This window comes from Myotis yumanensis, unplaced genomic scaffold, assembly GCF_028538775.1.
Source record: "Myotis yumanensis isolate MYYU_CA2020_CCGP unplaced genomic scaffold, mMyoYum1.0.hap1 SCAF_10, whole genome shotgun sequence".
NCBI classification, from domain to species: domain Eukaryota; kingdom Metazoa; phylum Chordata; class Mammalia; order Chiroptera; family Vespertilionidae; genus Myotis; species Myotis yumanensis.
This window is the reverse complement of record NW_027223761.1, coordinates 17,680,521-17,692,639: the sequence shown is the minus strand read 5'-3', so window position 1 is coordinate 17,692,639 and position 12,119 is coordinate 17,680,521. Positions and strand designations below refer to the sequence as shown.

General features: G+C 38.0%; 1 protein-coding gene across 1 annotated transcript in view; it reads left to right on the top strand.

Moving 5' to 3' along the window:
- FNBP4 (formin binding protein 4) overlaps nucleotides 1-12,119 on the top strand; it is a 37,119-nt gene that overhangs the window by 20,967 nt on the left and 4,033 nt on the right. The window contains exons 11-15 of the mRNA XM_070428011.1: nucleotides 508-641; nucleotides 1,631-1,818; nucleotides 6,663-7,009; nucleotides 7,139-7,283; nucleotides 7,667-8,022. Coding sequence (XP_070284112.1) covers nucleotides 508-641; nucleotides 1,631-1,818; nucleotides 6,663-7,009; nucleotides 7,139-7,283; nucleotides 7,667-8,022 — 1,170 coding nt within the window. The remainder of the gene's footprint in view (nucleotides 1-507; nucleotides 642-1,630; nucleotides 1,819-6,662; nucleotides 7,010-7,138; nucleotides 7,284-7,666; nucleotides 8,023-12,119) is intronic.

Genomic DNA, 12,119 nt, shown 5'->3' with positions numbered 1-12,119 from the left:
CTGTCTTGTTTATGTTTTAATTCTGAATTTGAATGTTTAACCTTGATGCATATTTAACTGCTAACCCAGGAAATAAAACTGTATTAGCCAAAGCAAAATATAATTATTAAGATGAGTACTGAGAGTTTGTATATAATGTCCCTAAGAACTGAACCTTTACTTTGGTTAATAACATTGCTAAACTGAATGAACTATCTATCCAAAATTATTGGGGAACCAATCTTCATATAATCTAAAGGGGAAAACCAAAACTGCTTCTCATTTTCACAGGACAGGAGAGTTAGCAGTGTAAAAATATACTGGGGTCCAATCTCATTTTTCAGGAAACTGCAGACAAACAATATTATTTAGGTCATTAAGATGGGATTTTTGTTGTTGTTCCTCTTTGGTTTACTCCTGCCACGGTATAGTAATACAGTCACGAACTAGAAAACTCATGAACTTCTTATCTCTGTCTCCTGAAATAATAGTAAGTCTTTAACACTTATTGCTGTTTGTTGATTTTAGACTCGGATTGCAGACTGGCGGGAAGGTGCTCTTAATGGAAACTACCTTAAACGAAAACTTCAGGATGCAGCAGAACAACTAAAACAGTATGAAATAAACGCCACTCCTAAAGGCTGGTCCTGCCACTGGGACAGGTACGCACTCTTCTCCCCTTTTCACCTTTCACCTTTGACATCTCAGACATGATTTGTGATCACCACCACCTTGACAACATGACAGCCTGTCTGGAGACTGAGAGCAGCTGCAGTTAGCGGTGCTTGGCAGGCAAAGCACCACAAGCGATCACAGAGTTTGCGCCAGCCACGTGTTGGAGAAACACAAATCAATGTTTAAAGTGTTCCATGTAACGGATTTTTTTCCAAGATTGGACAAGCTGGTTCACTCTCCAGAGTGTTGCACGGAGTAGGGCGGGCTTGGGGGTTAAGCGCATGCGAGAGCTCTGTGCGCTTTACAGGACCTCTGGAAGCAACTACTCCTGATTAACCTCGGTGAAGTTAAGGAAAGCTTCGTGGCTGAAGATGTGAATGAAGAACAAGATTACTATCTTCTGCCAGCAGGTCAGATGAAAACATTTCTTTTTATATTTGGCTTTTCTTGATTTTTTTTTTTTCGTTATTTGAAATCTTTGCTCTTTTATTTTTCAGCTCCCAGATACTCTCCCTCTCTTTAGCTTTCACTGTGTTTGGTATCAAGAATATGAAATGTGAATTCCACGGTCCAAGAGGGGAAGAGTCACCTTTCGCAAACTTCGTTGTTCTCTTCTTTGGAAGGGAAATTAGTGTTCTAGGAAATTGAGTCCCTCTGTTAATGACACTTGAAATCCTGAAAAGCATTGGCAAAAAAAAAAAAATCTGAATATGAGAGGTGTTTTCTAAGTCATCTGTTGGAGTTGAGAGGGCTCAGGGCTGTATTCACAGAGCTGCTGGCAGTGCAAATAGCTTTGAATTTCCTTGGTTCTTCATCCTCAAATGTCAAAGCTCTTTGTTGCCTTTGTGAATAGCAGTCCATTAAGAAGAGGTTCGTCCCTGTGAGAGCAGACTGCTGTCCTGGGACAGGACCAAATGGAAGTGTCTTTGTTGGAGAATGGGTCTTAAGACATGTGTTTTTCTTTCTTGTAATTTAGGGATCATAGACGATATTTCTATGTAAACGAACATTCGGGCGAGTCTCAGTGGGAGTTCCCAGATGGTGAGGAGGAGGAGGAAGAAAGCCAAGCACAAGAAAGTAAAGACGAGACTCTTCCTAAACAGACCTTGAAAGACAAAACTGGCACTGATTCAAATTCTACAGCACCCTCTGAGAATTCCACAGGTGGGACAATTTGCCCTGTACTAATTGGAGAGAAATTATTTTAGAAAAAAGACTTAAGATCATTAAAAAAGGAAATAATTTTTTTTTAAAAAAGGAAATAATTTAAATCATAACAGATTTTTAATTAAAAACTAGTGGCTTGACCTAAAAAAAAAATTGAAGAAGTTAGACTGAAGAAAACAAAGACAGTGACTGATTGGAAATCAGCATACTATTGATAAAAAAAAATGAAATGATGAGCCAGTGTATTTTGATTTTAAAATGCTGTCCCATAACCACTCTCTCATGTCACAGACAAGCTGTGGATTTCCAATAACAGAATGCTAATTATTGCTAAGGGACTAGATTGTTGAATTGTTAATATCTATGTGGAGTAATGTGAGATTTGTTCCACCTTTCTGTAGTATAACCTCATTTTTCAGCTCCACTTATAAAAAGTCCTATAAGAAGTGTGGTTGTTATAAATCATAATGATCTGATGAAATGCTATGAAATTAGGACCATACTTGTCCAGAGAAACAAAATAATTTATCATTGCAAATAGTCAACAACATTCTTCTATAAAATAATCAAAATGGCTTAACACATTTAAAGTACTGTCAGAGCTCTTCACTTTAGTTAGATACAGAAGTCCTCACTTAACTCTTCGATAGTTTCTGTTACTTTAAGCAAAACAATGTATAATGAAATCAGTTTTACCATAGGCTTATTGATTAAACAAGTTAACTTCTTATGTCATCTCATTGATGTTATAACAAAATGACGTAATTCGAGGACCTGTACATTAAAAGGGGGAGTGAGGCTTCCATAGTTCCTCAGTTACTCTGAGAATCTGATCGCTCTTCTAAGAGTTGTGGCTTGATTGCCACGTTACGGAAGATAATACATATTTTTTTCCCTTAAAGTCCATCTTGAAATGACAAAAATAAGTGAATAATGAAGTATAATCAAGACTGATAAACCTTTTGCTCTAAAAAACTGGTAACTATTTGTTAAAATGATGGCATATGAAGGCAAGAGACAAAAGTGGCTTCTAAAGTAATAAACCTTTGAAGATAAAAAGATACGGAATTTGTTGGAAAATTAGGGAGTAAAAAGCTGAATTCTTTTGTCCTCTGCTTATCAAAAAGATGCTTTGTACTGCCTAATCTCAGTAGAAAAATTCTGATGATGTAGCAAATGAAACTAGTCATGATATTAATTTCTTAAATAGTCTAGGAATTGTTATCAGATTGCTCTAAATAAAAAGCCACATATCACTGCAGTGATAATTTTATAACAGCAAAAGGGTGGTTTTATTCTGCCTTATTTTTCATAGAAATACATTTTCTCAAGTTATGGGATATTTTACTATCATTTTACTTTTACTTTTCCCATTATTTTGGTAGCAATGATAGTTCATCAGGGGTCCTCAAACTACGGCCCACGGGCCACATGCGGCCCCCCGAAAACATTTATCCGGCCCGCCGGGTGTTTTTGCTGCCGCTGCCTGTCCTGCTTAGCAGCCGACTCGTCCCAGGCCCTCAGTGCGCATGTGTGGAATGTCTGAGGGACAGTGAACTGGCCCCCTGTTTAAAAAGTTTGAGGACCTCTGGTTTAGATAGATAGATAGACAGACAGACAGAGTCTAATAAGTTGGTTTTATTGTTAGCTTTTTTTTGTAGTTAGTGAACGTAAGAGGCGTAGTGATGGTTCTGGGTAGGTGATTCCACTCCTGACCACTGTCTGATGTCCCTTTTTTGTATGTTCCAAAGCTGGATAGTCTAAAATGACCACCTCAGAATTAAGTAATTTATTTTCTCTGTTTTTCTTTTTGTGACACAACTAGTTGGAAGACCTTGAGACATTCCTATCTGATTAAAATAAAACTAAGTTAAACTGTAGGGAAAAGCCAGAGATAGACCATCTTACATTCTTCAGCATCTATATTGAGAAAATCACTAAAACCATATGGTAAACTTGATGTAAAGAGAATCCAAATTTGTATGTAGGCCTTAAGGATTTAAAAGCAATACTGATCACTATTTTAAGCCTATAAAGAAAGTTTCTAATATGTGCTCTTTGTCAGTTTAGCAGTGGTTAAACCATCTTTTAAAGAAGAAAAATTATTACACTGTGTGGAGCAAGGAAGTTCCAGAGTTCTATTATAATCTTTGTTTGTTGGTCAGTGTTTGAATTTAACATGTCTCTAAAGATAAGCAATATTTCAAGATACCTAGTATATCTGTCTTACTGGACTTGTGTCACTTAGTTTAAATATGTCTGCTTTTTCAAAAAAAGTCTCTGTGGGACCTGTTATTTATATAATAACTTCTTGCTTTACATTGCTAAACTGGCCTCCTGGCTCAAAATACTAAGCAAAATTTTCTCAGGGGAATACACAAAAGCAAAGGAAGCCTGCCCATAAATAAAAATAAAGCTGCATAGAAAAGATATGTTCTTAAAGAATTTAAAATTTGTATCCCCGCACTATACTAAGCTTACAGTTTTTTAATCTGTTAGCATATAATAAAAGCTGTGTATACCATTTTAAGATCTCCTTGGACTTCAGACTTCAAAATATATAACAAATGGTTTACATTTAGAAATGAAGAAAAGCACTATGACATCCATGAATATTCAAACTAGATTTCTTGACGTTCTTTGTATTTTAGCTAAAGAAAATAACCAATGAATGTTAAGACACAGCTTTTGTCTTGAGTAAATGTAGTTTGAGATTCAACTATTAACTCTAAAATGCTCTTGTTCACTGCAGAATTTATCAAGATTAGTTTGCCTTATATTTACAAAGTTTAATTCTGATTAATTTTGGGAGTTGTGAATCACATTATTAATTTTGAACCCATGTTTTCTTGAATTCCTCTCCACAGCAGCATATCACCATCATTACTGTATTGGCATTGCATTATGCTTCTAGATGAGATATCTGCCATTATATAAAATCTGACATTTTACCAACCATATGTTGTGGTTGGTTTATTAGAAGGAAGTTTAGTAATGTTTATTGCCTTAGTTCTGATGTAATTCTGATATATTATTAGAATATAGTCCTACCAAGACTTTATTTGTCTAAAAGTTAGTGTTTAAATTCATATTAGATATAATCAAATACAAGTTTAATGACATATTTTAAAGTCTTAAATGACATATTTGACGTCTTTAGCTAGAAAACTGCATTTTTTGTTTTCTGATTAATTTTTTCAGTGTTCTTTAGTAGTAATCAACAACTCAAAATAATTACAGTAACCATATGAATCAGATTCTTAGTCTTACATAATGTGTCATTTTTCTGATCTATGAAAAGTAAGCTATTATAAAAGCCAAATGGTTCCTGATCACTTTGTTGAATGCCCTTGTGTGGTGTATTTTCAGCAAGCTACAGTAAAATGTTTATCCTTGTCCCGGAGCCTTTTATAATAGAGCCCTTATCTAATCCACTGCTTTTGACCATGAAATTTAACAGGTACCTGCATCTGGATCTCTACTCCAGGAGAAGTGAGATTTATTTGAGATTTCTAAAGCTCTTGGACTTTTGATATTTCACCAGGAAATCTTGGTAAAAATAGCACTAGACTAGGAGTCATAACTGGCCACTAAGAGCTGTATGATCTTGGGCAATTTATTTCCTTCCTGGGTTTCATTACCTTTAAAAGAGAAGGTTGAACTAGATGATTTCTCATGTCTCTTCTACTCCTAAATTCTATGATTTTTAGGGAGAAAATCCCCTTCAACATTCCTGGGATATATATCTAATAGTTTCATATATTGTGAAACTTCCCTATTGACGATAAAGAGGGATGGGGAAGGCTACAAGTAAGTATATCCTCCTATTTTCTCTAATCCTTAAAGCTTTTCCCAGCAGAGAAAGGACAGTAGTTAACTGGATTTTGCAAAACCAGAGGAAAGCTGATCCTACAGCTTTTCAGCTTGTAATTTAACTCAGAATTCAACAGCAATTTCAAATCCTCTGCATCTTCAAACACCTCTGAGTTATCATTTACCTTGAGGATTTATTCCCATAAATTTCCCTTTTCTCGTCACAGAAATAAAATTACTTTCCTGATTTATGTTGCTGTGATTTAACAAATGAGTATAATTCACAATTCCTTCAGAAATGTGAAGGAATGATAGATAGGTTTGACAATAGCACCTTGCAAATGGATTTTTATAACTTTAGTAACCCAAATTAATTAAAATGGATAGAATTTGTGTGGGAGTTCTGGGTTATCCTCAAATACTTGTTTAGCCCACTAAAAATACACGGAATCAGTACACAAATGCGCATCACTCTCTGCTCCTCACCTTTAAGCGTAAAAAGAACCTAGAGTGTTGTCTTCTAGTTGTGGTTTGGTGGGTTTTTTTCATTTTAGAAAGAGGAAGGGGGAGAGAAACACTGGTTTTTGTTGTTCCACTTATTCATGCATTCATTGCTTCATTCTTGTATGTGCCCTCATCGAGGGTCAACCCTGAAACCTTGGTGTATCAGACAATGCTCTAACCAACTGAGCTACCCAGCTAGAGCCAGGTTGTGTATTTTGAAATCTAATGTAGGTTCAGATGACTGAATTTCTCATTGGGTTGATGTGATACGCTTCACTTACTTGTTCATAAATCTGGACCCAAAAAACAAAATTGGTATTTCATAGCTAGGGTGAGTGCTCACTATGAGGTTTATAAATTTATCTTTCCATGAGAATCATTTTGAACTGAGTTATTTAGTATTTCAGTGGTATCAGTGTAGAATAGATCTGTGGGTCAGATTTTGTCTCACCACTCAATTGCGCATTTCTGTAAATACGGAGTTTTTGTCTTGCCTTTTCCCTGACTCCTGTTTGGTTTTTTAGGTTCTCTTTGTAAAGAGTCCTTTTCTGGTCAAGTGTCTTCTTCATCACTCATGCCACTTACTCCATTCTGGACCCTCCTTCAGTCAAATGTGCCTGTGCTTCAACCTCCATTACCTTTGGAAATGCCACCACCCCCACCTCCACCCCCGGACTCCCCTCCTCCTCCTCCTCCTCCTCCTCCACCCCCTCCTCCTCCTCCTCCTCCACCCCCTCCTCCTCCTGTAGAAGATAGTGAGATCCAGGAGGTTGAGATGGAGGATGAGGGAAATGAGGAGCCTCCTGCCCCAGGAACAGAGGAGGATACTCCATTGAAACCTTCTACACAAACTACAATTGTAACTAGCCAGGTGAGAATGCCATTTGACATCCTAAAGAGTTTCCGGGGACTGGGGCATAATTGACACCATGTTCTATTTTAGAAGAAGATGTTTATCTAGGGCCTTTTGCAGCACTGACTAGGATCTTTTGCATTTCAGAGTTCAGTTGATTCTACCACCTCTAGTTCTCCTTCCACTAAAGCTGTAAAAAGAAAAGCTACAGAAATTAGTACTGCAGTAGTTCAGAGATCAGCTACCATTGGTAGTTCTCCAGTCCTATACAGCCAATCAGCTATAGCTACAGGTAAGCATTATGGCTAAAATGTTTTCTTCGATGTATTATATCTTTGTTTCCAGAATTATTTGTCATAAAGACATTTTAATGGATTTTCACTGCAAGGGCTATATGTGTTTCTTTTCACTTGATAAACACTTCAGTTACTATTAACAGTTTGGTTATGTATCCTTCCAGATTGTTTTCTGTGCATTTACATAACATCAATGATTTTTACGTTCAGGTACCTTAATGCTAAAAGTACTAAGAAATTAACATTTTGCTACCAGAAAATGTGGCTTGTTTATTTGTTTAGGAAGAGATATGTTGATCTACAAATTCCTCGGTTCCCTTTTCCTTCTTTTTTTTTTTGGCCTTTGTCGTAAAGTTTCATTTTATGTTTTCTGTGTTAGGTCACCAGTCAACAGGGACTGGACAACAGTCTGCAGGGATTGGACACCAGGCAGTATCATCAGTTAGCCATCCAGCAACAGGAATAGGTCATCAGGCCAGAGGAATAAGCTTACAGTCAAATTACCTAGGACTGGCACCAGCTTCTGCAATTATGAGTTATGCTGAATGTTCTGTCCAGATGGCAGTGACTGCTCCCACATTGCAGCCAGTCCCGGCTCGAGGTGCTGTGCCTACAACTGCTGTTGTAGAACCACCACCACCACCTCCACCTCCTCCACCTCCTCCTCCATCAACACCACCACCAGCTCCCAAAGTGCCACCACCTGAAAAGACAAAAAAAGGAAAGAAAGATAAGGTATAGTAAATCTCCCTTCTAGTTTTTATTTGAAAAAATGTCTTATTAAGATGGTATTTATATAAATTTAACCATTTTAAAGTATACAATTCTATAGCATTTAGTACATTTACAATGTGCAACCACCACCTCTCTCTAGTTACAAAACATTTTCATCACCTCAGCATAAAACCTTGTACCCATTAAGTAGTCATTCCCCATCACCTCTTCACCCAAGTCTCTGGGAACCTCCAGTCTGCTTTCTGTCTCTGTGGATTTACCTAATCTGAAATCATGAATATGTGACCTTCAACGCCTGGCTTCCTTTACTTAGCACAATGTTTTCGAGGTCTATCCATGTTGTAGCATGTATTAGTATTAGTACTTCATCCTTTTTATAGCTGAGTAAAGGTTCTTATTTGTATATATCACAAATTGTTTATCTATCCATTCATTGATGGACATTGTTTTACCCCCTTTTAGCTATTATGAATAGTACTGATATAAATGTGCATATGAGTACATGCATGTTGAGTACTTGTTTTCATTTCTTTTGGGTATATAGGAATAAAATTGCTGAGTCATAGGATGATTCTGTGTTTAAAAAGTTATTATAGCCCTAGCTGTTTTGACTCAGTGGCTAGAGCACTATCCTGCAGACTGAAGGGTCCTGGGTTCAATTCTGGTCAGGGGCACATGCCTGGGTTGTGGGCTTAATCCCCGGTGGGGGGCATGCAGGAGGCAGGTGATCAATGATTTTCTCTCATCATTGATATTTCTATCTCTCTCTCCCTCTCCCTTCCTCTCAGAAATCAATAAAAATATTTTTTTTTAAAAAATTATTATACAACTTTTAATGGGCAAGAAGTGGCATCTTCTCGTGGTTTTGATTTCTGTTTCTATAGTGAGTAATCATATTGTGTATGTTTTCATTTGCTTGTTGACCATTTGTATATCTTTGGAGAAATGTCTACTTAAGTGCTTTGTCCTTTTTTTTTTAATAAATTTTTTAAATTTTTTAAAAATTGATTTTAGAGAGGAAAGGTGAGAGTAAGAAACATTGATCGGTTGCCTCCTGTACACACCCCCGACCAGAAATCAAACCCACAGCGCAGGCATGTGCCTTCACTGGGAACCTAGCTGGCAACCTTTCGGTGCACTGGTCAACACCAACCGAGTCACAATAGCCAAGACCCCATGTTTTTTAAGCTGCAAATGTGGCCAGGGCCCTTTGTTCACTTTTTAATTTGATTGTGTTTTGTTGTTGAATTATAAGAGTTCTGTATATGTTACAGGTAAAAGTCCCTATTAAGATATGTGATTTGAAAGTATTTTATCCTGCTCTGTGGGTTGTCTTCATTCTGATCGTGTCCTTTAATTTATTTATTTTTATATATATTTTATTTGTGTTAATCCTCACCTGAGGATATTTTTTCTCATTGATTTTGAGAGTGAGTGGAAGGGAGGGGGAGAGACAGAGAAAAACATCAATGTGAGAGAGGCACATCAATTGATTGCCTCCTGCACATGCCCCCACCAGAGCCTGCAACTGAGGTATGTACCCATCAGTTCACCATGATTGTATGGATTTATTTCTGGACTTTCAATTCTATTCCATTGGTCTATATCAGCGGTTCTCAACCTGTGGGTCGCGACCCCTTTGGCAGTCGAACGACCCTTTCACAGGGGTCGCCTAAGACCATCCTGCATATCAGATATTTATATTACGATTCATAACAGTAGCAACATTACAGTTATGAAGTAGCAATGAAAATAATTTTATGGTTGGGTCACAACATTAGGAACTGTATTTAAAGAGCCAGAAGGTTGGGAACCACTGGTCTCTATGCTAGTACCACAATGTTTTGATTACAGTAGCTTTATAATATGTTTTGAAATTGAGAAGTACTTTTTCAATATTGGCTATTTAGGCCCTTGACTCCATTCTGGACTTTTCTTCAGTCCAATTGAGTCTTTGCTTCATCAACCTCTATTGCCTTTAGAAATGCCACCGCCCCCATCTCTACCCTTATATTTTTATATGAATTTAAAGGTCAGCTTTACCATCTACACTAATAAAAGAGAAACATGCAAATTGGTGTCACTCCGCTACACCCACCAGCCAATCAGAGTAACTATGCAAATTAGCCCAACAAAGATGGCAATTAATTTGCATATGCAGGTGCGGAGCAAAGACTGAAGATGGCGGTGGCCATGGAACTGGAGCGAGCAGAAGGCTTGGGTTGCTCCCAGTGACGGAGGAAACCAAGCTTCCCGCCAGCGCTGGGCTCCGCTCAAAAGTGGCTGGAAAAAAAATAAAAAGGAGCTGGAGCAGCTGGAGCAGAGAAGCCAAGCCTCACTGCTGTGGCCGGACTAAAGGCCTGGGTCCTGGGTGCCAGAGGAAAACCGGTGTCGGCAGCCAGGGGAAGCAAGGCCTATTGCATGAATCTTCGTGCAATGGGCCACTAGTTTTTGCATAATATGCCAGTGAAATTTTAATAGGGATTGCATTAATCTGTTGAGTCATGTTGCCATTTTAACAATTTTAATTGAATTTTTTAGTCCATGAACACAGAATTCCTTTTCATTTATTTAGGTCTTCAATTTATTTCCAAAATGTTTTGTAGTTTTTAGTGTACAAGTCTTTTACCTCCTAGGCTATATTTTTCTCAGTATTTTATTCTTTTGTGTGCCGGGCCAGCTCAGTCAAGGGTTCAGTGAGCCTGAGGGGGGACATGGAAGGATGTAAGAAAAGACAGAGAGAATAAGCTGGGTCTAGGTGGATCTCCTGTGCCTGGCTAAGGCCACAGAGTGAGACCCAGACAGCAAGCTGAGCCTTTATTTTATAGCCAGAGGTAAATAAGGTAGTGGTCACCATACTTACAATGTTCTTGTGAGTTTCACTTGATTTGGCAGCACTGCTGCACCTCCCACAGCCCATTCATTAGCTACCCAGATAAGATCTAGGGAGCTCATAAGGTCAAGCCTGATTATGCTAAGAGGGCTATGCCCTCTAAGCTGGGACTTGTTTGTGGTTTTGCCAATAGGTCAGTCCCAGGCTTAACCCTTTAGCTGCTCCCTACACTTTTCAATGCTATTCTAAGTGGTATTGTTTTAATTTATTTGGATTTACCCTTTTATTATCAAATAATATCCTTGTTTATCTTTTATAACTGTTTTTTACTTATAGCCTATTTTGTCTTGATCACTGTTTGCATGGAATATGGTGTGTATGTTTTTAAGACATTCTTTTTTTAAAATATATTTTTAGTTGATTTCAGAGAGGAAGGGAGGAGAAAAACATCAGTGATGAGAAAGAATCATTGATCAGCTGCCTCCTGCACGCCCCCTACTAGGGATCAAGCCCACCACCCAGGCATGTGCCCTTCACCAGAATCGAACCTGGGACCCTTCAGTCCATGGGCCAGCGCTCTATCTACTGAGCCAAATTGGCTAGGGCTAAAATATATTTATTGATTTTAGAGAGGAAGGGAGAGGGAGAGAGAGATAGAAACATCAATGATGAGGGAGAATCATTGCTCCTCTTTAAAAACAATTTCTAATACAATGGTTCTCTAATTTCACATAATTAATCACACATGTCAACCAGTATATTTTGAATGCATACTACTTATCAGGCATTCTCCCTAGGAGCTTGGGATTTGGTAGTAAAACAAATATACTTACTGCTTTTGTGGAGCTTCTCTACTGGCTGATTGGGGGAGATACAGGAATAGAATTGGGGAGTCAGATAAGCAAATAAATGTTCAGTGTTTTAAAATGCAGTGAAAGGCCTGGCTAGCATGGCTCAGTGGTTGAGCCCCAAACTATGAACCAGGAGGTCATGGTTTGGTTCCTGGTCAGGGCACATGCCCAGTTTGCAAGCTTGATGCCCAGTAGTGTGGGTGCAGAAAGCATCCAATAAATGATTCACTCTCATCATTGGTCTTTCTATCACCTTCTTTCCTCTCTGAAATCAATAAAAATATTTTTTATTTTCATTAAAAATGCTGTGGGGGGGGAGCATGGAAGCAGTATTAGATGACAGAATGTGTTTGGTCTTTGCTACGTAGGTAGTGCTGTTTTAGATAAGGTGTGGGGGAAGGGCTCTTTGCTAG